General features: G+C 36.3%; 1 protein-coding gene across 1 annotated transcript in view; it reads left to right on the top strand.

The window, feature by feature from the left end:
• The first annotated feature begins 14584 nt into the window (after positions 1-14584).
• The window catches only part of Mms22l (MMS22-like, DNA repair protein), a 120739-nt gene continuing 109718 nt past the window's right edge, over positions 14585-25605 (top strand). The window contains exons 1-7 of the mRNA XM_005377795.2: positions 14585-14711; positions 15280-15455; positions 16480-16605; positions 18010-18059; positions 22489-22576; positions 22669-22846; positions 25414-25504. Coding sequence (XP_005377852.1) covers positions 15295-15455; positions 16480-16605; positions 18010-18059; positions 22489-22576; positions 22669-22846; positions 25414-25504 — 694 coding nt within the window. The 5' untranslated portion in view covers positions 14585-14711; positions 15280-15294. The remainder of the gene's footprint in view (positions 14712-15279; positions 15456-16479; positions 16606-18009; positions 18060-22488; positions 22577-22668; positions 22847-25413; positions 25505-25605) is intronic.

Raw genomic sequence — 25605 nt, 5'->3', positions numbered from 1 at the left:
TATTGCAAATAGTTGCTAACTTGAACTAACAGATTTAAAGCATGTCTTATAACAGTGTCTGGTATCTTTCAAGTGTTACGTTGTTAGCTATAGATAGGTATCCAGAAACAAAGCTACTGCTTCTGCACCTCAACTCTACACATACATTTCAATTCTTAACCTCATGGTATTTCTCATCATCCATTTGTTTGTTAAACATTACTAGTGCAAAAATAATCAACTCCTTGTCCATGCAGCTCTCAGCTGAACTACCAGCAAATTCTACCAGCACACCTTCAAATAATCATGATTATATTTTATCTTGTCTGTTTTGGTCTAAGTTACCAAATTCTTTCACCTACAGTATTTTGGACAAGTTTTTAATCAGCCTTTCCACTTCCAGATGTGCACCATACAGTCTATTTTCCCTACTGCAGTCAGAATAATTTGATAAGGAAACTTGATTTTCTCCACTGCTCAGAGCATTCCAGTGTTTTCTGGTGGTGCTCAGAGAAAAGGCCCAAGTCCTATGAGCTTTAGGATCTGGCCTTCCTCCTTCCCTCATCATTTACCACTCTCTCCCTTTAATACTCCGTGCAGAAAATCCCATTCTTACTCATGCCACATATGTTCCTTAAAGATCAGCTTGGTTTGGTTCCCTCATTTAAGTCAAGTCTTGGCTTACACATCCCTTAATTGTAAAGTATCTCAGGGCCTTCCTGCATAAAAATAGCATGCCTTCCCACTCTAACAGTTGAATTTTTAAGTATCTCCCAATGCTTCTATTTTGTACTGTATTTGTTTGTATGGTCTGTCCTACTCCCTGAACATTAACTCCACATGGACATGGCTTCATTTTACTCACTACTCTATCTCTAGCACTTATAACAATGTTTAATAGCTTCTCAAAAGTTTTTGAATGAATGTATACATTTTTTCTGCATAGATTGATATTTCCAAATAGCCTAGGAAGCTGTTTTCTCCTAATCAATCCATGTTTCTACTCCTACCCAATTTTACTCTGGTATTTGTTTTTGTGCTATATCCCCCATTCAAGGTAAGATCTGAAAAACAAAAAGGTAAGATCTGGCCATGGTATTAGAATACTAGATTATGTCTTCTTAGAATTATCTCCTATATGTACATTCTCAATTGTTTCTTTTCAAAATAATTAGACAATCATATCTATCTAACTTACAGTTTCCCTGTGATGTTCATTTTCTATTTTGGAAAAAAAAATCCAATGCCTTAGATAAGATAATCTAAGACAAATGGGATAACTATTAAAATAATACATAATGTGGATAGGTCACAAAACATACTACAACTGGAATATGCTAAAGGCTTTAGAAACAACTTGTCTCATCTCCCAGCTTATTTTTTACTTTCAGTATCATTATGTCTAAGTCTCCCTCCTCTCTCTCATTTTATAGTCTTTCACAGGTCCCTTTATGTACTTTTTTCTTTTCTCTCCACAGACCAGCTATTTCTAATTATTTCTATACAAGAAAGTGGTAGTCCCACAGTCACTGATCAAGAATTACTTCAAATCAAACACCTGGGCCAGTGTAAGCCAGTCCTTTTCAGTCCCACTACAAATCTTAAAGAGCAGAAACTTTCCAGTGGCCAGGGAGGCAGGGTCTTGTTGTCTACATAGCTACTGAGGACCTAGCCTTCTGAGAAAGGCATGTACTCATGGTGTAAAGGGAGTCTTAGTGAAAGAATGTTGTGATGAGCTGAGCAGATATCTACCAATTTTCTGCTGTAGCTAAAATCACAAATCTAAAATTCATATGGTCTGACATTGACTAGAAGTTTTAGGGACAGGAGGATTCTCTCCTTAAATTGGTTTAATCATTTCAAATATTCAAACAATATAAGCACATAGGTTTTTTTTAAAAGACTTTCTTTCTTTCCCATCTTCCCAGCTTTAACAAATACCTACTGAGTATGAAATATATGTATCACCTTACACATGAAACTTCTGTTACATAAATGGGTTCATACCACACACAGTAAGCTACAACTTACATTTTAGATGCAAAGTAAAAGCAAGGTATCTCTATCTCTGCTTAGTGAATGAAGAGCCAAGTTAAATAACATGGTGCTTCCTATAAAAGTGGCTATTATCCTCTTGATTGACCTCTGTAACTTCTTATCTAATGTGAAACTTATATTTGATATATTCACGTATGGTCCAGTGGTAGACACAGTGGAGTAAACCTAGTAGATCCCATCTTTCCCATGATTATCGCTAAAAACTAAAACAAACACAACAAAATCCCCCCCATCGCAAAATGGCTGAGGGTTGTGAAACTCAAAGAATGTGAGGAAGACTGGAGAAAAAAAAATTAAAAAGGACAAATGGTATCAAGTGTTAGGGTTTGGACAGGTTTAATTTTATCCTCCAATGGTTCACTGCAATTAAAGGCTTGGACCCCAAGGTAACGGTACTGGGAGGTTGGAAAAGACATGAAACCGAGTGGGAAATCCTTAGATCACTGGGGTGTGAGATAGTTCTACAATAATACCTTGAATTTTCAGGAAAGTGTTGTTATTGAAAGGAATAAGTCTGAACTTTTTTGTTCTCTTTCAGATTCTTGGCCCAAGATATAATTTGCTTGCTCCTGTGCATGCTCTTGTCATTGCCCTCTTTCATGACATGAAGCAGCCAAAGAGTAGCACTGGCCACAGTTTAAATTTTGAACCTTCAGAGTTGTAAGCCAAATAAAACTTGTTTTCTTCACTAAGTACCCTGTTTCAGGTATTTCACTGTGGTAATGAAAAGCTGACTAATACAATGAGTTTCTTCCTAGCTTTGGCCCAAGGGTGAACTGAATTGGAAAACTATATCATGGGCATGCAGTGCAAAAAGGCAGATGTTTTGCTAGAGGATCAGGAATAGAATATTTTTTGAGCTGGACAGTGCTGGGAAAATCTTCTATTTGTTTTCATCTTGTTTTTCTTTCCCAGCCTTTCCCAAAGGCCTATCATAATCAGGGAGCTACATTAAATTATGAAAGTGGGGTGAGTACCTGTAACTCAGACACTGCAAATCTTGGAAAAGATGTAGGAAAAAGTACCTTTGTTATGTAAACAATGTGTGTGTACATGCTGCAGAGGAGTACCTTTGTAATTTTTTCGCTGCATTTGCATGGCTTTTTCTGGAGAAGTCTTATCATATAGAACTATGTAGAAATTCAGACTACCACCTAAGAGAAGCCCATATTTCTATCCAGTAGAACTGCAGAAAAGAATCCCTAGGAGCCACAGAGCATGGAGAAATCCTAGTGAGGGCAGAGCTAGTAGAGATTTGTCATGTTTAGCACAGCACTTTTTTTTTTTTTTTGAGACAGGCTCTTGCTATGCAGTTCAGGTAGGACTTGAGCTCACTTTGTAGCCCAGGCTGGCCTCGAACTCACAAAGATCCTCCTGCCTCAGCCTCCCGAATGCTGGGATTACAGGCGTGTATCACCATGCCCAGCTAGTGCAGCTCTTGAAGTCTTTGGGGGTGAAGGACATTGAGAGGATGGAATAAAGATAAGAGACAATATATAGAAAGCTGAGGTCAGGTGGAGCCCTCTCCCTGGGTGGGATAAAAGGGACTACTCAACCACCACAGTGTGTTTACTAATATATTTAGCAAGTTGATATCAGGTGAAACCCCTTTGTCTAACAACTACCTCACCTCTTATGTGCATATTTTGGGGCTGGAACACCTGTTTGTCTGGGGCGCTTAATGCCCTCAGGACATTTTTTGGGGTGCTCTGTGCTCTCTACTCTGTACATGTGAATGATCATGAGCCCAGCCACTCCTGACAGAGATTAACCTTTTTTTGTGTATGAATCAGCACAAGTTCCTGGCTCACACCCAGGGTGTTCATGTGTGAAATATAACCAAAGAAGTGTAACAAAGGCTTTCATAACTGCTTCCTGGATAAGACTGTGGATAAGGAAGGGGTCATCTCACAGAAAGTGAGAAGTTCAGATTTCACTTTCACCAAAAGAGGAGGCCACTGCAGAATTTCAGGGCAGGAATTTTAAGGAAATTGGATTTGATCTAATTTACACCTCTCCTGGCTAGCTGCATGTGACTGTCCGCGACTCCCTTGTTTCCACTCCACTGTCCTCGTTCTTTTTGTTTGTGCTATCTGACACATGCAGAAAATCCTTTTGGACAAACTTTCTTCCAACACACTTCAGGCTCTTTCCCTCAGGACCTACATGCTGTTTCCCTACCCCAGTGACTGCATGGCTTACTCTCCATACTACTCTCTTCTTACCCAACCATCACAAGCCACTCAAGCAAACCTTTGCCTTTAGATTTGTCAACATTAAAGGATGGTCCAATTCCTTTGTGCTGCAAATACCATGGGATACATGTCAGCCACTAAGCGGTTCTCTGAAGTTTCCCCTTAGAAGAGAAACACTGCAGCCTTCCACACTTACTTGCTAAAGAAACCCTTACTCGAGAGAAGTAGTTGTCCTCCCCTTGTGAAATATATACAGTGGTACCTTGGTTCACAAATGCTTTTGTTTGCAAATAATGTTGTCTGCAAACAGAAGTATGTGGCAGAGTTTTTTCTTTGTGAGCACTGCACTGGGTGACAAACACAACCTTGGTCATCTTTCCTGCACAAATATGAATGTGGCCGTCTTTTCCAGAATTGTGCAATGAATTAAGTTTGTGAACCAATATATATATTATAATGTATATATATACATATATAGTGGGTGAAGACTTACTGAATTTGCTGATAAAAATAAAAATTGGTTACCTCCTTTGGTCTACCACCTTAGATTATTAAGCTATTGTTGTAGCTATTTTTTTTAGATTAGTGCCTCAGCTAAAACTTCAAGGATGAAAGACTGTCATAACATCTTTCAAAAATATTTCCAAAATAAATATGATTATTTACCATTTATATAGTCCACTCACTTATTTAAAAAGATTTTTTAAAATCTGTTATATGCAGATACTAGTCTAGATCCCAAAGACATAACATGAAAAAAATCTCAAATTTACAGTTTAGTGAGGAGACAGATATACATACACATGATTATTCTCTATGAAATAATGTGTAAAGAGTTACATGTCCTACTCATACAAAATGTAAATCACTCCGAGGGATGTTTAGGAAAGAAGTGTAAAGTATCAGAAAGGGTCTTCAGTATAATATTCAACCAGAGAAGTGAATTATTGGAAGATAATTAGAGGTCAGAAATTTAAAAGACAGTTCAAAGAAAATATCTTGAACTAGGCAAGAAACTACCGAAGTCTGCAAAATAAGGCAAAAGACACATAATTTGAAATGGGAGTAGTCAAAGGATAAACCATGTAACTGAAGAAAATATGCAGGTTGTTGGAAGCAGAGTAGAAAGCAGTTTGCCATCCTATCTTTCTCCTAGAGGAATAGAAGAGGAAACTGCTACTAAGCGGCAAACATACATTCCAGCCTTTTTCCCTATGGTAAGTTAAAGGTGACGGACAACACATTTATAAAAATGAGAGAAGTGGTCTAGGGATATAGCTCAGTGGCACAGCAGCTGCCTGGCAAGCATGAGGTCCTGAGTTTGATTCCTGATACCAAAAAAATACAAGAGAGAGAAATTTATTTTTCCCGGACATGGAAGTATTATGATAGGAAGTGACATCACAGTGGTTGTGAATAGGTTGGTGAGTAGAAATATAAGATAAGACCTGATAGGAATTTATTATCATTTGATTAGTCTGAGAATTAATGTGACTATATACTCTAACCAAGGTTAGTTTTGTTTTTCTTCACTGTCATTGTTCCCATTAGGTCTCAGATTTTAGGGGTTTTTAAAATCAGTTGAAAGTTTAGTTTTGATAATTTGTTAAAAAAAAAAAAAAACACTCATAGAACTTATTATTAAATTCACTGGAGGGACTGGGGATTTAACTCAGTGGCACGGCACCTGCCTGGCAAGTGCAAGGTTGTGAGTTTGTTCCCGGTACCGGAGGTGGGGGAAAAAATTCACTGGAAATGTATTATGAAGAAATTATAGATTTGAATTAACCAAGGGGAAAAAACATAGGCTAGAATCTGAGGAAGTCACACACTTAGGGGTTGGTAGAACTTCTGTTGTCTTTTGTCTGTGGAGTTAGGATGTATTACTTTCCTAATCTCAGTGTATGACAATATATACAAAATAACCCGCTAAACAGAAAAATTTGTCCAAGCTTCAGGGTTCAGAGCTTTTAGTGGGGCTTTGTTATATAGACAAGATGGAATGATCACCCATATAATTGATCTAAATCACCGAAAAACCCTTCCTAAGTTACTTTGCTGATCTTCTAGCCACGGTGAACTCTAGGTCCAAATCATATCATTAGAGCATACAGTGTGACCCTCTGAATCAGGCAAAACAGGCAATACTCTTATCTTATAGAACATTCTAAGGGCTTAGAAGTTATATGACTGCAAAATACAATACATTATTAAATCAAAACTATTTATCACAGCAAAAGACACATTGCCATTTATCTTTCCTGTGTACTCTCCTTTCCTTTGAGCAACTTTCTTACCACTTTCTTGCCATCAGTCTTGCCACTTGCTGCAGCAGTTCTGGAAGTCTGTGGTCAACAGACAGTCAACTAAATCAACTCAGAATGACTACTTTTCACGATCATTTTGACTTTGGAGAAGATCCAGAAATTGTCCAGTGTCAGATCTAGTGAATAAGGTGGATAAGGATACACTACAATGTTTTTATGAGCCTGAATTTTATTGGATGGCACTTGGCAACAGCATTCACCATGGTTTGATCAAAGCTTATGAAGACAATCACAGAAAAGAACTTCTAGAACTGCTTCAGAAAATGGCAAGGCTTATGGGACAAATGTGTTTGAAGGGAGGGGGAATAGGAGAATTGGTGGCAATGCCTTTTACTGTAAAATTTTAAAATTTAAACATAAACCGTAAATTTTTAACAACTTTTATCTACCAGAAGCAAAGGGCAATGGCCAGAACCTTTTCCAGACAAGGTTAAATACTTTAGTATGTATCTGCTCAGGCTTAGTTATCCCAAGGCTCAAGGATGTAGTGAGGTCCCCGGCTTGGCTTACTGACATGATTTTCATCAGGATTTAGTTCCTTGTAGATGATTAGGTTTCAGAGTCACAGTTCACTGCATCAATGAATGCTCACTAGAGAAACACATTTAATTTATATATATAAAATATACAGAGAGAGAGAGAGAGAGACTTAAAAGGTAGGCTTAACAATGGCTGGCAGGAGTCAGGTGTGGAAGAGTACAAAAGGGCTGTCTGTGCGCTAGAGATCCAAAGGATCAGTCAGAGGTTGAAGGCCTGTTGTGCACTGTTGTGTCCCACATCAGTCCATATCAACAGGCGAAAGGGTCTGTAACAGCAGGCTGAAGGGTCTGTGCTGGAACCAGGAGACAACATCCAAGGTGAAGAGGAAGAGTAGAGCTCTTCTGAAGAAACTGAAACGAGCCTTCCTTCTTCATTCCTCTTTTTATTCCATCCAGGGTACAAGGCTATGGGTTGGTGCCACTTATAGGAAGGGTGGGTCTTCTGTCTTCAGTAAATCCCTTCAGCCACACCCAGAACTTTGCTAATCAAATTAATTGGTTTCTTACTCAAATTGACCTAATCAGTTAACTATCACATTCACTGACTGTTGACCATAGTCTACTGTCAATTTTTGCCTTCTGGGCCTAACTGATAGCTTACTTCATCTCACTGAATAAGTCAAGAAAGCAAGAGTGAGAGAGTGCTATTTTTTTGGGGGGGGGCGGGGTACTGGGAATCAAACTCAGGACCTTGCACTTGCCAGGCAGGCACTTGTGCCACGGAGCTATATCCCCGGCCCAGTGCTAATAATAAAATATAACTCACATTCTTTTGTAACCTTATCACTTCACTTTTTAAAACATTCTATTCATTAGAAGCAAATTATTAGGTTCAAACACACTCAAGGGGAGAAGATTACACATAGGGATGAATACCAGGTGGCAAATATTACTTAGAGACCTATTAGAAGATGCCTATCAAATAAGAACACCAGAGATGGAAATGTTTAAGGTAAAAGGTAGAGAGACAAATGACCTACCAAGCTCACACTGGTATAAGATGGAATACAAGGACTTACAGGAGGGAAAATGCACAGAAAAAATGAGTGAGAAGCAATCATAAATATTTTCCCAGGTTTGTTCAAGGTTCTATATGGTTGTTACATTACTAATGACTTAATGCTCTGAATAATAAAATGGGAATCCCTTTTTATTATATAGGAAAGATATTCCTTTTCTACTAATGAAAACTTCTAGTTGCTACCATAATTGTTTAAACCATGATCATCTATGACAGAGAGTAGCACTTAGAAGGTTAAGAGATCATTATCACTACACAAAATTAGTGTAATAAAATACTGTAGGTTAATATTAGAGTGAGCTAAAGGTGAGTTAGGAAATTTATAGAAATAAACAAATATTTTCCAGTAATGCAAGACTAAAAGCTATAACTGAGTTTATCTATTCAGTGTATCCTCAGTGGTGGCCATTTGCATAGTAAGATCATTACAACTGGACTTAATTTTAGCCTGATATTACTAATATGCTGAATCCAATCCTAGCCTTAAGAATTGTTATTATAATGTGGTAAAATAATCCATGCTTTTTTTTTTTTGAGGAACAGAAGGAATGGCTTTAAGATTTGAACTAAAAGTATAATAAACTTTCCAGAATTGTGGTCTTTTAACTATTGGGATATATTATTTCAGCTGAATTTGTGGCAGTATCCCTGATATTTAAAAATATAAGACTAAATTATCAAGTAGATACTTTATAAATAGACGTAAAAGGAAGCAGTAAGTTAGAATGAGTTCAATAGTAATAATACAACACCGTAATTCCATCATATGTCCTCTCCTTCAAGTGGCTGAATGTTGCTGGAGAAAATGACAGTCACGTTGAATGAATTTTAATTTTTTATTATAGATCTCAACTGTTTACTCAACACTCTCAGCTATTCCTCCTCTACTTCCCTAGTAAATATACTTTTCTCTTCACCAATATCACCACTTCACACTTTTTCTCTCCTTGAATCTCTAATGGATACTCTTTCTTCTCACAGTTGATCTCTCATAGGGAAAATAAATCAAGTAAAACAAGAACTAATTGGACTTTCTACCATCCATTTTAAGAACTTCAGACATGTTTATTTGCACACATTTTACTCTTCCTATTACAATGAAAAATTGTCCTGGATCCTATCACAGCCTGATACACCATCTATAGCAAATACCACCCCATCTTCTCAATACCTATATTCCTGTAATCATTTCCTTCTCTTCTACATCACCATGATCTTTCCTGTTCACATTTGTCATAAATTCACATCTTCTATTTCCAAATACCATCTCTATATCCTTACATCTCATTGTTGTCAGTTCTTTACTTTATTTTACATTAAATTCTTGCATAGTTTCTATATCTTCTATTTTCTACCTAACCCACCTCAATGAGATGTTTTCCTTCCAATCTACCCAAGTACAATGACCTAGATCTTACTATTTTTTTTTCTTTAAAGGGAGAGCTTCTCTCTCTCTGTTTCTCTGTCTCTGCCCTGCCTCCCTCAGTAAAGAGCACTAAACCCAGGGCCTATGTACTGAAGTACATCCCCAGCCATTTTTTTGTTATTTTGAGACAGAGTCTCCCTAAGTCACTACATGGCCTCGAACTTGCAATCTTCTGCCTCAGCCTTACAGAGTACTGGATTACATACATGTTCCACCACACCCAGTTTGTTTTCTCTTAATGTTCCACCTACCAGTAGCATTTGACTTAGATTACCTATTCCTTAAATAAAATACATCTTTTGGATTACACTAAAGACACCACACAAAATTCATACATGTGATTTTTCACTTGAGAACTAACCTTACTTCTGTGCCAAATTTGTTAACATTTCCCTGTTCACTGGCCTTATGAGTACTTAAAAGCTTGAACATTTTAGCTCTTACATTTAGGTCAATGATTCACAATGAGTTAAATTTTGTGAGTAATGTATAGGTCAAAGTTTATTTTTAAGTGTATCAGTATACAATAGTTCTAACACTATTGAAAATAATACTCTTTTACTATTGATTTACCTTTGCCAAAAATCAACTGAACATATGTGTATCTGTGGGGAATCTTTTCCTGGAATGTCTATTTTGTTCAACTCTCTATCCTTAGATCAATACCACAATATTTTGATTACTGTAATATATAAGAAGTTCTGAAGCCAGATACTGTGAATCTTTCAATAGCATTCTAAATTTAAAAATTACTTTGGTTATTTCAGGTCTTTTGCATTTTTGCATCAATTTTAGAATGCATTTGTCAATTTCTATGGAAGAAAAGACCATCGGAATTTTAATGAGCAATCTATTGAATATAGATAAATTTTGGGTGAAATGTTTGTAACACTGAGTCTTCCAGTGTAGGATCATTGCTGGGTCATCCTATTTAGTAAAATATTCTTGAATTTTTCTCGGGAATATTTTGTTATACTTAGCATACAAAATCATGTGGATATTTCATTAAATTTATCTTTAGGTAATTTTGATGCAATTGCATCATTTTTTAAAAAAATTATAACTTTCAGATGTTCATTTCTTGACTATAAAAATATAACGAATTTTTGTATATTAACATGGAACACTGCTATCTTGCAGAATTCACTATTAGTTTTAGTAACTATGAAACTCTTTAGGACCATCTAGATGATTCATGTCATCTAAAAATGAAGATAGCTTTACTTCTTTCCAATCTGTCTTTTACTGCTTTTCATACCTTATTGTATTAGCTAGTTACTGCCAATAAAAAATGTTAAAAGAAGTAAAAGGGGTATCTGTTTAATTTTTCTCCATTGCTTGTAATAATGATGTGACTTTTCTGTTATAGTTTGCTGATAATGAAGTACATTGGTTGCTTTTGAAATTTAAAGCTACCTTGCATTCCTAAAATAATCCTAATTTTCTTATCATATTATTTATAGGTACTGCTAAATTTTATTTGCTAAGATTTCTGTCTTTATGTTGGTGTGTGATGTTCATTTGCAATTTTTTTCTTTTTGTCAGATTTTGATTATCATTGTAATGGCAGCCTCATAAAATGAGTCCTGAAGCAGTCAATTCAGCTTCCTGGCGAGTTAATATAGCACTGGTATCAAAAGAAATCACCAACAGAGAAAAAAACCCATGCACTGGGAAAAAATTTTATTCAAGCCAGGCGTGGTGGCGCATGCCTATAATCCCAGCACTTGGGAGGTTGAGGTAGGAGGACCATTGCAAGTTCAAGACCAGCCCGGGCTACAAAGTGAGCTCAAGGCCTGCCTGAACTGTACAGTGAGACCCTGTCTCAAAAAGACAAAAATAAATAAATAAATAAATAAATTTAGCTAACTGTCCCTCAGACAAAGGACTTCTATCTAGAACATATAAAGAATTTAAGGGGCTGGGGATTTAGCTCAGTGGCACAGTGCCTGCCTGGCAAGCGTCAGGTCGAGTTTGATTCCTGGTACCGGAAAAAAACCAAAACCAATAAATAAAAAAAATAGAAGAATAAAAGAATTTAAAAAATCAGGCCCGCAAAATTCAAAGACCCAATCAAAAAATGGGCATCTGAGATGAATACACACTTCTCAGATGAATACAAATGGCAAAGAAATACATGAAAAAATGTTCAACATCATCAGTCACTTGAGAAATACAAAGTAAGACAACACTGAGATTTCATCTCAGTCCAGAAAGAATGGTTATTATCAAGAAATCAACCAATAACAAATGCTGGTGAGGCTGTGGGGAAAAGGGAATGTTTCTCCACTGCTGATGGAAGTATTGACTGGCTCAACCACTATGGAAATCAGAGTGGAGATTCCTCAAAAAACTAGGACTGGAGGTCCCATTCAATCCAGCTAGTCTCCTTTTGGGTATTTTCCCAGCAGAGTTGAAAATATACTACAGTGACATATTTATAAACCCATGTTTATAGCAGCATAATTTGTCATAGCTAAATTGTGGAAGCAACCCAAATGCCCATCAACTGAGGAATGGATAAAAAAATGTGGTATTTTTATACAATGGAGTATTACTCAGCTATAAAGAAAGATAAACTCGAGGTTTTATAGGTAAATGGATGCAATGAGAGCATATCAACAAGTGAAATAAATCAGACTCACATGTGTAAACACTGTATTGTCTACCTAGTGTAAGAAACTGAAAAAGTAATAAAATTCAAGAGGTAAAATAGATATTGTGAAAGGGAAACAAACTGCTAGGGAAAGGTGAAAAGAAAGAAGGGGAAAAATTTTACATATATATATATTATATATATATACACACACACACACACACACACACACACACACACACATGAGCTAAGATAACTGTACTAATTTCTATTGGTTTATTGAAAGAAACAGTTAATTTCTGGACCAATTTTACATGCTTATATCTGGTAAACTGAACAACTACTTTCAAGATAACAATATGCAATGTAACAACCATTGTTGATTTCCTAGCATCTTGTTTTGAAATTGTGTATCGTTTTTACTGTTTTTTTACTTTTTAAAATAAAAAAAGAAAGTTAAAAAATAATATAGCACTGGTATTATTCTTTTGTTAAATAGCTGGGGGAGTTCAGCAATAAAGCCATTTGGTTCTGGAGTTTTCTTCTAAAATGAGTACAGTGTATGTGGAGTGGGAGGAATTTAACCAAAGATTGTAGATCTATTTGTTATCTTTTTCATCCTTTGTGAGTGTTGGTAGTCTTTCAAAGGAATTTTGTCCATCTTAATTTTGTTTATTGTTATAAAAATGTTAATAGTCTCTGAATTTCTTCACCCTTTTAATGTAAGATCTGAATTGATACTTCTTTAATTTCTAATATTGGCAATTTGTTTTATCAATCTTCCTGAAGGATTTTGTTGATCTTTTCAAATAACTTTGCTTCACTTATTTTCTCTGTTTCATTCCATTTACTTATTATTTTGCTGGCTTTAGTTTGAATTTACTGGGTTTTTTTCTAGTTTTTAAAACAGAAGTTTAAATTACTGAATTGAACTTTCCCTCATTTTCCAGTGTAAGGAATTTTAAATTCCCTTCTGGACAGACAATATACTTTATGTAATTTCAATGCTTTTATTATTTTGTGTGGTGCTGTGGTTTCCTTGAACCCATGGCCTTGCACATGCTATGCAAGTGCTCTATCACTGAACTATAACAATCCCAGCGCTCAATCTTTTCAAAAGTGGTGAGATTTGTGGCTCCGAATATGGTCCATCTTCATGAACGTTCCACGTGTACCTACCAAGTGTGTGAATTCTGCTATTGTGGGATTGAGTCACATGAATGTCAATTAGATTAAATTGGATGGTAGTGCTAGGCAGGTCTTTTACATCAGATTTCCAGTTGAACTGTTTTATCATTAAAGAGGAAGGTGTTGAACTTTCTAAAATTGTTAACTGCTACATGTGGTGGTGATTGCCTATAATCCCAGCTACTCTAGAGGCTGAGACAGGAGGATCATTGGAGTCCTGGAGTTCAGCTGAGTACAACAAATCTAACACCCACAGCAGTAGCCTTAAACTGTGGTAGAGAGATCATATTGTGTTTTTTCTCACTTCATCCCATTTAGCAGAAAATGTGTTGCATTTGATTTAAACAGAGGAGAGTTATGATAGGTTCCCTCTGCTGGAATTGAACACAAGACAACTTGTACTGTGGAGCACTGGGGCAATGCCAAATACTCGGATTATAAAAAGCATCTGAATTAGAAATTTTGAGTTTTCCTTCAATCTCAAATTGGTAATACTACTGCAATGCGTTACCTGAGATACACTGAAAACCCTTCTGGGGAGTCAATTTTAAAGCATACTTTAAAAAGATAAGCAAAACGCTACAAATGAACTATTTTACAAAAGCGCTAACCTTGCCACTGTGTTCTCTTGGATGGTGGCCCGCTCTCAGGCTGTAGGCTGTATTTCTTTTTCTACTTTTACTTGGCCCAAACTCGCTCTTCAGAGCTTGTATCTTTTCCCACCTTTAATAAAACTTTGTTACCGTTTAAAAAAAAAACAAACGCTAACCTTGCCCAGAGGTGTGCAAGTAAAGGGGGCAACAGCTTTAGCCCTAAAGAAAGGGCTACCTGACAGTTTCCCAACACGAGACTAACTTCGCTTTTGCAGACATCCGGCCCACAGTCCACATATGAGCCAAAGGCTCGGTCCAGCCCGGAACAAAAGACTCGCAGGTCCTACAGCAGAACGCAGGCGTGGGCCCCGGTGGTGGTGATGGAAGGATGCTTCGCTTCCCCTCGGGTAACAGACTTCTCCAGCCGCTCAGCTGGTAACCCCAGCGGCTCCCGTACCTTTCTCGCCTCCGCTTTACTTACTACTTTCCTTTTCCAACCACGCCCCACCTTCCAGCCGAAGCACCAATTAAAAAGGTCACAAAATAGGCTGTATTTGTGTACCTCATCCTGGTCGGGGGACTCTCGCGAGAACTCGAGAAGAGCCAGTCTTTCCTTGAAGACCTCGCGATACCTCGGGCAGCCGGGGGGCGGGCTGCGCGTGGCCCCGCCTCCCAGCGCGCGGGCGCGCCTTGGCGGGAATTTCGGCTGTTTCCGGTTTAGGACCCGCTTGCTCCGGGTCAGTAGTGTTGACCTGAGGACGCAGATCTCGGGACTGGAAGTTTAAGCGGGTAAGACGCCCATCGCGGGCAAGGGGCGCCCCAGGGCCCAGGCGGCAGCCTTGTGAGGGGACACCGAGTGCTGCGGGTGGGTCTGGTCCTTGCGCTGGGACTGGGTTTGGCGTCCGGCGTGGCTCTCCTGATGGTCACCCAGCCTGCCCGGGAGCTTTCACCACCTTGAGCGGTTCACAGACGGAGCGGAGGGCACAGTTCCCAGCGGGCTGGGGAGTGGAGGCTGGGTCAGTCCTGCAAAAGTTTCTTTGCCCTGCACCCTCACCCAGGCTGCGGAGTCGCCCTAGAGGGCAGATTTGAGTCTTTGCCACAGCCAGTAGGGGGAGCATTTTGTCCCAGTTCTGACAGCCTTGCAGGGAGGTGGGGGCGGGGTGGGACCCCGAAAGGGGAGGTTGGGGGTTGCCCACTCTCGCTCTTACTCTCACTCCCACTGTCACATTTTCATTTTTGCTGGAGGGACCTTTGGGAACTCCCTGAGTTCTTTTGGCCTATTCCACTTCCAGGAATCCCTTTGCAGCCTCTTTTTTGGAGTCTTAATGATAATCATAACGACCCACAAACATTGCAGGACATGAAGTGAATAATGAGCGACTGCTCTGTTGGATCGACGCTCCTGACCGACAGTTTAGAGCTGGAGCTGAAGACAGAATGGTGCAACCCCCCGTGCTTCTCTTGTGCTTTTGACAGCAGAGGAGGCAAAAAATTTTCTGGAGAGTCCTACCTTGCTAGTGGAGCTCTTAAGCGGTAGGTTTTAAAAATGGGCAGTTTTTCCCTCATCTGAGTATTCATCACTTTCTTCGGAATGTACCGTTTCTGTACATTAAACTTTGGTGTTCACCAAGCCTGGTTTTGTAAATCGACACAGTATATCATAAAAATGAAATTTAATATTAGTTCTGTTGTTGATTTCCTGGTTGGAGTATACCTTCACATATTTTGAGTGTTAAAGAGAACTTATTTGGTAATTGATACTGTCTTAATCTTATTGCTATCACAGCTTTGGGGTAAGGAGTTGGACACTAATTTCCCAAAGAGAAATCTGAACTAAGTGGGCCTTTTAAAATGGTATTGTGCCCTCTCCCCATACCGGGAATCGAACTCACGACCTTGCACTTGCCAGGCAGGCGCTGTGCCACTGAGCTAAATCCCCAGACCCGGTATTGCCTTTTAAAGGCTATTATAATACCCCAGAGCTTTTCAGTCACTTTTAAGTAGTCATACTTAAACTTGTTATTACCAATTCTTTTTAATTCTGTATATCTATATATATAGAAGTCGTAGACTTATTTTTGCATCAGTCACGTATACATTTATTGCAGCAAAACTACTGTTCTTAAAATAGTTTGATAATACTTACTGAGGCAATTACAGTCTGGAATGAAATCATTTTTGTTGATTTTATGGTTGTACTTTGTTAGACACTTTAATAGAGATTACCCAACTTGATCATGCACATCATTAAGCATAACTCAGAATGATTTTTAGCTCTTAGGAAATATTAGATGTCCCATCAAAGAATGCAGTGCTGGAGCTGAAGCCCACTCCTCCTGAGTTCCATTACTCTTTAGCTTTACTTTTTTTTTTAATCACCATATTGGAAAGAAATTTTAATACAGTCTCTCCACAGTAATTCTAAATAAATTACCGAAGCATTTTCTGATTTACTATGTATGTCATGTATGATATGGATTCAAATACTGTAGAGAAAGTTATGCTGTTTTATGATACTTAAATATTTTATGAGATTAAATCAGTATTTTCATTTCAGGTTAATTTTGAATCTTGATCCTTTACCAACTAATTTTGAAGAGGACACAGTAGAAATATTTGGCATTGAATGGGTTACTGAAACAGCATTAGTGAATTCATCTAGAGAGCTTTTTCATTTATTCAGGTAGGTGTTAATGTTTTTCTTTTAACTATCTGTGAATATAAATGTTCAGTTTTGTAAGTTACATTCCTGAGTGCTTTCTCATAACTGAGTAGAAAAGGACCAGTGGAATTGCTCTTTTTCATCTGATTATATGACCAGTAACAATAAACAAGCAGTTGTGACTGATGGAGTAATGATTCTAGTAAGTTACTTTTTATTGATTTTCATAATCTATATTGTTTATATTTGATGCTAGGTATTGAAGATAGATACTTAAAATTTTCAACTACAATTTTGTTTTTTTTTTTTTGTTTTTTTTTTTGGTTTTTCTCTGGTACCGGGAACCGAACTCACGACCTTGCACTTGCCAGGCAGGCGCTTTGCCGCTGAGCTAAATCCCCAGCCCCACAGCTACAATTTTGGAAGAAAGTTAAAACACGTTTGTTGCTCTGTAGCCATAGTCTTTCAATGATCTTTAAAACATTAGCTCAGACTTTCTTTCAGATATATTTGGTGAAAATATATGTGATAAAAATATGATTACATCTCTTTGTGGGCAGTGTTTTAGAAAATAATGAAAATTTTCCAATACCCACAAAAGTAGAAATAATAGTATTATGAAGCTCTAGAGACTCTGACTACAGTAAGCGTCAAAGTTTTATCACATTTTTTCATCTGTCTTGTCCCTGTTCTTTTGCATTTAGTATTTCATAAACAAGTACCATACATTGTGTCATCTTGCCCTTAAATACTTTAGGACGTATATCATTAAAATACGGTTTTAAAGAAAAAAGCATGCCGTTATCACAGTTAATATCAAATTCGTTTTTTATTATCATTTAAAACATGATCCATATTTCAGGTTTTAGATGATTTTGAATCAGAGTCAGTTGTTTAAGGCAGATTACCCAAAAACACATTAAAAATATATTTGTAATACATTTAAATGAAAATAGAGAGATCTTAGGTATTGTACCACCCTTATCCCATGAAACCTTATGCAGACATCGCTGTGTCTGTGCTATGTATATTGTATTGGGAGAGCAGGCTGAATGATTCTCTAGTTTTGAACATTCTAGTAATGAGTCTGTCCATGACACAGGCCATAAATATGGGCCAATCTTTAAGAGTTTGAAGGCAGTTTGAAAGAATGATGAAAAGATTATTATCAGAATTGAGATAGCTTTTCATGAGAAGTCAAGTCTACATATTTCTGCTTTTTTTGTGAAGTACTGTATAACTAATACAATAAAATATTTCTTTATGTAACATTAATCTAGAATGTTTTATATATCTTAAACTTCCTGAAAACTTAATATCTCATAGATTGTTCAGAGTGTAGTAAACTTGGAACCTTCCATGTAATTGTTAACATACTTTAAAATCTGCTAAAATTAACTCTCACCTTACATTTTTTTAAACTAGGCAACAACTGTACAATTTGGAATCCTTATTACAGGTCAGCTGTGATTTTGGTAAGTTTAAAGTATGTTTAATGGGCAAAAGGAATACCACTCCATTACAGTGAATTGCACATGGTCCATGATAGTATAATTGGGATAGCATAATAATGAGAAGCAAGTGTTAGGTCAGAAAAGTCTACTGTATTCTTAGCTACTTGGGATGCTAAGGCAAGAAGATCACATGAGCCCAAGAGTTCAAAACAAACTTTGATAGAAAAGGAAAACTATGTCAAACAAAATGAAACAAGTTAACAATTCATTGTAGTTAGTGGTCAGAAAAAGTATGACATTAAAATTGTGTTATAACAGAGATATTTAGTATTTTTTCAAATATGTGACCCTTAAAGGTAAAAACTGACTAAACGCAGATGTGAATTAACACTTGTTTTGGAGGTGGGCAGTGGGATGTAGTATGTAACTTAGAAGTCACAGATCTCATGATACTTTGTTGATCTTTTATGCTTTCTGATTTTTTGTTCTTTTCTTTTGGCATTTAATGGATTACAGACCTTAGTGGGGTTGGTGTAGTTAAGGTAGTGAAGGAAATTGAAAGGCATTGTGTCTTATTGCAGACTACATGCTGCTTTTTAGAAATTTTATTGCAGGGTGGAATTTAGGGTAATAGCTTGGGCTCCACAATTGAAGATCTCACACTAAGCAATATTTCCTACCTCACTGAATTTTTATGAGCACTAAATGCCGTATTGGATGTTAAGTGCTTAACATCCAGTGTATGTCGTTAGTCATGCCCAAAGAACACCTGGAACATACCTTTGGTCAAACAGATTAATTAGCTTTTCAAAGCAAGGGGCAAATTCATATTACAAGGCCCAGTTGGGGTTTTTCAGAAGTGGGGAGTAGAAGAGAATTTGTGGTAGTATTTGGATTTGTGCTGGCTCATTTTGGTCAAGCTTTATTTTGAACTGAATGCTGTTCAGAAACAGGCACTTTGATGGTGTCCAGGCAATTTTATTTTTACCTAGGAGGCAGAAGAAATTAGAGGAGGTTCAAGAGGTTTGTGTTTAGTAAAGAAATAATAGTCTTTATAGCTAGAAGAGGGATTTTTTGATGTTTTTTTGTGCATATGATGCATAATGCCTTGTAAGTAATCAGACATGATTACTTAAGTTTTTGTCTTGTTGCATCATAATTAAAAAGCACCTATCTAATTTATAAAATATTTTATGAAAATTACAACATTGAGGCTTAATTGTTATCTAAGAAACATTGATGCTTAGCTATTAGCTATAAGTTGTAAGGTTTGTTTTGGTTTTGTCTTGTTTTTACAGTCTGTGATCAGTCAGTGTTATGTATTACTGTTTCATCATCTGATACGTCCCTATTTCATGCCAGATAGTATGGAAGGTGCTAATGAAACAGTGAGGAAAAATATATTTTTAGAATTTTCAATTGTGTTGGACAGATATTCAAGCACAGCTCAGCATGATAAATGACAGGTTGCAGTGATAGAGACACATGCATGTTTGTGGAACTCCATACAAACCTTTGTGATGCATAATGTATTGCACACAGAAAACACCAAAAAAGTTCCTCTTCTAGCTATGAAGACTATGGTTTTGTCTGTGGTATGTGCCTATCACTAAATGGTGCTACATCTGGTTTTTCAAGGATGGGAATGAAAAGCTTTGGAGAAAGGTTATGGGACAGCAAGAAGTCCAGGCATAAAAAATATAGGAAGAGAAAAACATTGAAGTATGTAAAACATAAATGATTAAGGAGTATGAAGTAAATACTAAATGTGTGTATAATGACAGCGATGAATTTAGAAGAGGTGAAATTTTTAAACCATACCACAGAATCTTGAGTTTTTTGAAACCCCTAAGAAGTCTCTCAAAAGTTATAGTGCAAGCCAGGCTGGAGGCACATGCCTGTAATTGCAGTATTCTAGGAGGATAAGGCAGAAGGATTGCAAGTTCAAGCCTAGTTTGGGCAACTTAGTGACTTAGCAAAACCCTATTTGAAAAGTAGTAAATAAAAAAAAGGGCTGGTGATGTAGTTCTGTGTGGTGGCCTTGGGTTCAAACCTCATTACCATACACATGCACACACACCATGTACACATGCATATACACAGAAGAAAAAGTTGAGTTATAGTGAAAAAACCAAGAATCCCTTTACTATCTAGAATGTCTTAAATCAATTAGGCTTATGGGATGCATTTACTGTACAACATTATTGTGACACTCACTGACTCACCAGAAACCACTCTGGTTGGCCCTCTGTCTCTTCAGGTTCTTCACCTGCAGGGATGGCGGGTATACTATTAGGGTATTTTCTGTGATGGACTTAAGCATCTACTTCATTCGATAGCCGTGGAGCATCCTGGGAGCAATGCTGCACAGATAATCGTAGATGATTGTATTTATTAACATTGTATTTTATTAGGCCAACAGCTTGGTTATTATTGTTGCCTAAAAACATTTTTGATGACAGTTCTGTTGGGCAGGTTAAGTATATCAAGATGACCTGTAAACCACCTTGTTCTTGCCATACAGTTATGTCGCAGCTTGGTTAATACGTTTATGTATTTAACCATGGCCCTTAAACCTGAAAAAGCCCTTGTGCGCGATCACTTGCTGCCAAGTGCATATAGTTCCTGTTCTACTCTATATCTTCCTGGGTTGCTTTATAGTAGGGGCAGAATAACATCAGTGTAGTATATGTTATGTTGATATCTGTCCTTGAATTTACTTCTTGGTGTTGCTTTTTCTCAGATACTGTATTTGTGTGTGTGTGTGTGTGGTCTCTAGATATGCTATTTTAATTTCTTTTATATTTTTCATTTCTGTCCCTATGTTTGTTTTTATCTAAAATATATGGAGTATTTGTCTCATTGCTGTTTGTAGCTTAGCTGACTACTGATTCATCACTGTCATTTTTAGGTCTATTTGTATTCATTGATTTTCCTTTAGTTCTGTGATGTGCTTTGCTGTTTCTTTTACTAGTAATGTTTTATTGGATGATGTACGTTATGGATTTCATGTTGCCACACCTCCACACTGAGGTTCAACCTCAGCCATTTTTATTTTTTGAGACTAAATCTTGCTAAATTGCCCAGGTTGCTGATGAACTTGCTGTCTTTCTCTCTCAGCCTCCCAGAGTGCTGGGATTACAGGCATGTTCCACCACAACTGCCACTGGCTCTTTTGGGGCTTGGTTTACACTTGTTAGGGCTTTTTAAAAGCTGCCTTTTGTTGTATGTTTAATATGGACGAGAGTTTGTTGCCTGTAATTCTGTTGTTTTCTCTGTTTTTGTTTAGTGATTGTCACTTATAGTGGTTATCAGCATTTTACACATCCTAGATATCTAGATAATTCTTGATGATATAAACGTTAAAGTAAGTAAGGGAAAGGTAGTATGGGGTAAGACTGGGAGAAAACCAAGAAATAATCAGAGATCATTTGGGGCTTTATAAATGATTAGTTTGAATTTTATTCTAAGTATAGTCACTGGCATTTTTGGCATTTGACTTGGGAACAACAGGAGTTGGTTTACATGTTAAACAGATTCTGTACTTAAATTATTAGAGAGGCAAAGGAGTGTGTGACACTGCTTAAGTGTCCTGTGACGATGAATAAACTAATTGTAGGGAAAGTACATATTTTCAAGATACGTTTGTTTATAAATTTGATAGGACATTGATTGATTAGATATGAGATTAAATGAAATAGAAGAATCAAGAACATTATACTCATGGTGTCATTTAATGAAGTGGAGAAAACGTAGATAGCATGAACTGGCTTTTGAAGCAATCAAAGGTGAACATTCTATCAGGCAATACTGCCTGAATATAGTGTTAGGTGGTTTCACATGTCAGGTTGGAAGTACAAAGCAAAGGGATGGGAGATAGATAAACCATTTTGACTTGATATCATTTATAAGTAAAGGAACTGATGAGATTTCATACATGTAGGAAGAGATGTACATTGAGGAGGAAACTGCACTGAATCCTGAGGAAGTGTGTGTGTGTGGTCTCTAGATATGCTCACGTTACTAAAGTAGTTTGCTTGCCTGTATATGCAAGGCTCTGGGTTCATTGGCGTCAAAAACAAAAAGCAAAACAAATAAATAAAAATGTAAAGCACTTGAGGAAGAGCCAGTAAAGAAGAGGTAGGAGACAGGATACATGAGAAGTGAAGAAGAATGGCAGCATGTGGTGGCTTCAGTGGAGCCAGTTATAGCTAGTGCTACTTTCAAGGCAAATTACTTGAGGCCAGGTACTACCTGCCATATTGGGTAACAGCATTGGTGACTATATTAAAGATCAGTTTAGAGGAGTGGTGGGGTACAAGTATTACATGGGAATCAATGGAAAAATTATAGGATAGAGTATTACTATGGATATGACCTATAAAATTTTTGTTTACTATCTGTTGATAAGTATTTAAGCTATGATTAACATTGTCTATTTTGGTTTCAGGGAGAATATCAACCCTACACTGCAAAGCAAACAATATTAGACAGCAGTGTATACTATTTCTCCATTATATTAAGGTTTTCATCTTCAGGTAGGACACAGAGGAGTATTTTGATTATTGCATGAATTTCTATATGTATACCTATCCAGACTGGCTGTTTATTGTATCTAATCACTTTTTAGATGCCTGAAAGTACAAGATGCTGAGAGTCACATTCCTGTCCATCCCTATGAGACTTTGGAGGCTCAGCTTCCCTCAGTGCTGGTGGATGAACTTCATGGATTACTTTTGTATATTGGACATCTATACGAACTTTCCAGTATTAATCTAGGAGCATTTGTAAACCAAAACCAGAATAAGGTCAGGCTACTTCATTTATTTTGTAAATTATCAGCTTTTTCTCCTTGCCAGGAATATTTGCTCAAGAATGACAAGAATTAGTAAAGAGGGGTACTCTGGTACCAGACACTGCCTGAGCTGAAATTCTGCCCTCCTCTTAGTAAAGAGGGCAAGTGATGTCTCTTACCTCAATCTCCCCACCTGTATACTTTGTGTAACTTCCTAGAGTTATTGGAAGAATTAAAGTAATATACCTAAAAGAGTTAAAATAATATATCTGAATCAATAGCATTTTACTCTGTATTTATCACAGTGTCAATGTTTAAGAGCTTTAAAGTGAATGGAATAACTTGTATCTTCTAGAAGTTGTGTTGTCTTCCTTACTGTAAAGTTTCGGACAAATCTCCATTTATATATTATAGTAAGATTCAAGAAGATTTGTAGTCTTTATGGTAAGATTTTAAATCTTTATAGTAAAATTTCTTATAAAAAATACTTTTAAAACTACATTATGATTTATATTCTTATCTTTGAAACTTTTTGGATGTTATTATTGTGGCTGAGCTTATAGACAAATAACAAGTCCTTCATATGAGAATGGGAGCATGTGAGCTTATAGACAAATAACAAGTCCTTCATATGAGAATGGGAGTAACAAATTAATAATTCATAATCAGGTTTTCTGAGCTCTTAATTCTCTCTGTTATATTGGACTTTACCCATTTAAATAATATTAAGTGTTTAGAAATATGTGTTTACCAACATATAAGATATAATTGTTTATATATTTCTGTGAAAGTTAACCAAAACAACAAAAAGTTATTCTTTGTGTAATAAAATAATTCCTATGGGTTTCATTTATTAATTCATAGGGAGCAAGTAAATATTTGCTTTTATTTTACTTTTTAGGTTAAAATTTTATTTTATTTTATTTTTATTTTAAACAGAGTAGTAAAGAACAATAGCAAAATGCCAACATCACAGACTAAAGAAAACAAAGCAAGAACATTAAAAATGATACAGGATTTTGAAACAAAATGATAGGATTTAGCAATGGTTGTTACATTACATATTGTTATCTTCAGCTAAGTTGCTCAGATTACAGATGTAAGAATGGAAGATTATTCAAACCATTAAGAAGAATAAAAAAATAATTATTAAAAACATTAGAGATGATAACATTTGCTTTTAATTATGTCATTTAACAAGGATTTATGGGTAAATTGTGGGAGGGGGTATATTTTTTCTCTTAGTTTCTGTATATGGGACTGGTTATATTTTTGGATACCTGTCAAAAGCATAACAAAATAAAAATTAATAATTTATCTAGCAGCAGAAATATATATAATAGGTTTTGACTTTCATATGCTCTTTACTTAGGCAGACTTGAAAAGATAGGTTGTTTGAAGTTCAGAAGACTGGATTTTTGAAGCAGGAGAACTTACAATCATCAGCAAATAAGCAAAAATAATACATTAAAATACTATTATTTTCTGAAACAAAAGACCTCTAAAAGTACAGAACATTTTAAAAAGTACATTACCATGTTTAGTGGGTATTTCAGTTTTAAGTGTAATTGTATTTGATTTTTTTTAATGTTTTATCTTCTATGCTGTTAAGAGTATCTTTACTTTTACATTTATCTCTTTAATTTTTCTCTTTTTAAAAAAAGTGAGGTGGAAAATCTTTTAATTTATTGGGAATGGATAAGTAAATAACCCTATCTTTTAGTGAATGACCTATATTTTCTTCACTGGTTTGACATTCCACATTTATCTATCTCATTTTTCCCTATTTTTGCTATTGTCTTTTCCTATACCAATACTGTTTGGTTGGTCTAGCATTTTATTTTATTTATACAAGTCCCTTCTCTCATTTTCCTTGGTGTTTCAAGGGAGCAGTTGTCATTGAATTTATTTTCATGGTGATAGTCAGTGTTGACTAGAGGAAGTCTATTGATAATCTACTATAGCACAGTAGTTAAAAGGTCTGGCTTTTTAGTCATACAGAATTAGGTTTGAATACCAGTGTGTGAATTAAGTGATAAATTTCACCTCTTTCAACTTGCATTTCTTGAAGCATGTCTACTTAATAGTTTGTAGACCAGCATGTCTACATGATAGTGTGTTCTATTTTGAAAATATTTTGTAGCAGTTCCTGGGAACTTATTACATTAAAAAATATTCACAGCTAAATTCTAAAACAATCATGAAAATATATTTAAAAAAATTTTTTTTACTGCTTTGGAGCTCTAGTAGAATCAGAGTTAATTGGAAAAAAACCTTTCCTGTATAGATAAGTGGGTTTACCTTAAACCAGCAGATGCCAAAATACCCTGCTTTCAACTCAGGTAGCTTCAGTGAAAAAAAATTGTGTAATAAACAAGCAAAGGTTTTCCCTGTGCATTTGAATAGTGGCGAGTGAAAGCGTTCTTTATCCTGATCTTTATGGAAGAGTTTTGTTATATGCTAAAAAACGTTAGGTTACATGGTTCTTTATCCTCATGCTTATGGAAGAATTTTGTAATATGGTAAAAAAATACCTAGTAAAGTATTATGAATTCTTATGGGTGAAAATTTCATTCACAGCTTTTCCCACCATCATGGCACTTACTACACCTCCATTTAGATATCCATTGGCTGGTACTAGAAATTCTTCACATGCTGAGTGAAAAATTGAGTAAGTTTATAGATTTCATTATGCTCTTTTTAAGAAATTTAAACTTTAATTGCTTTTTAAAATTACACAGATCATAAGTACTTTTCTTTTTTTTTTTTTTT

This window comes from Chinchilla lanigera, unplaced genomic scaffold, assembly GCF_000276665.1.
Source record: "Chinchilla lanigera isolate Chin_1 unplaced genomic scaffold, ChiLan1.0 scaffold00010, whole genome shotgun sequence".
Classification (NCBI taxonomy): domain Eukaryota; kingdom Metazoa; phylum Chordata; class Mammalia; order Rodentia; family Chinchillidae; genus Chinchilla; species Chinchilla lanigera.
The sequence above is the reverse complement of the archived record's forward strand: the minus strand, read 5'-3'. Positions and strand labels throughout refer to the sequence as shown.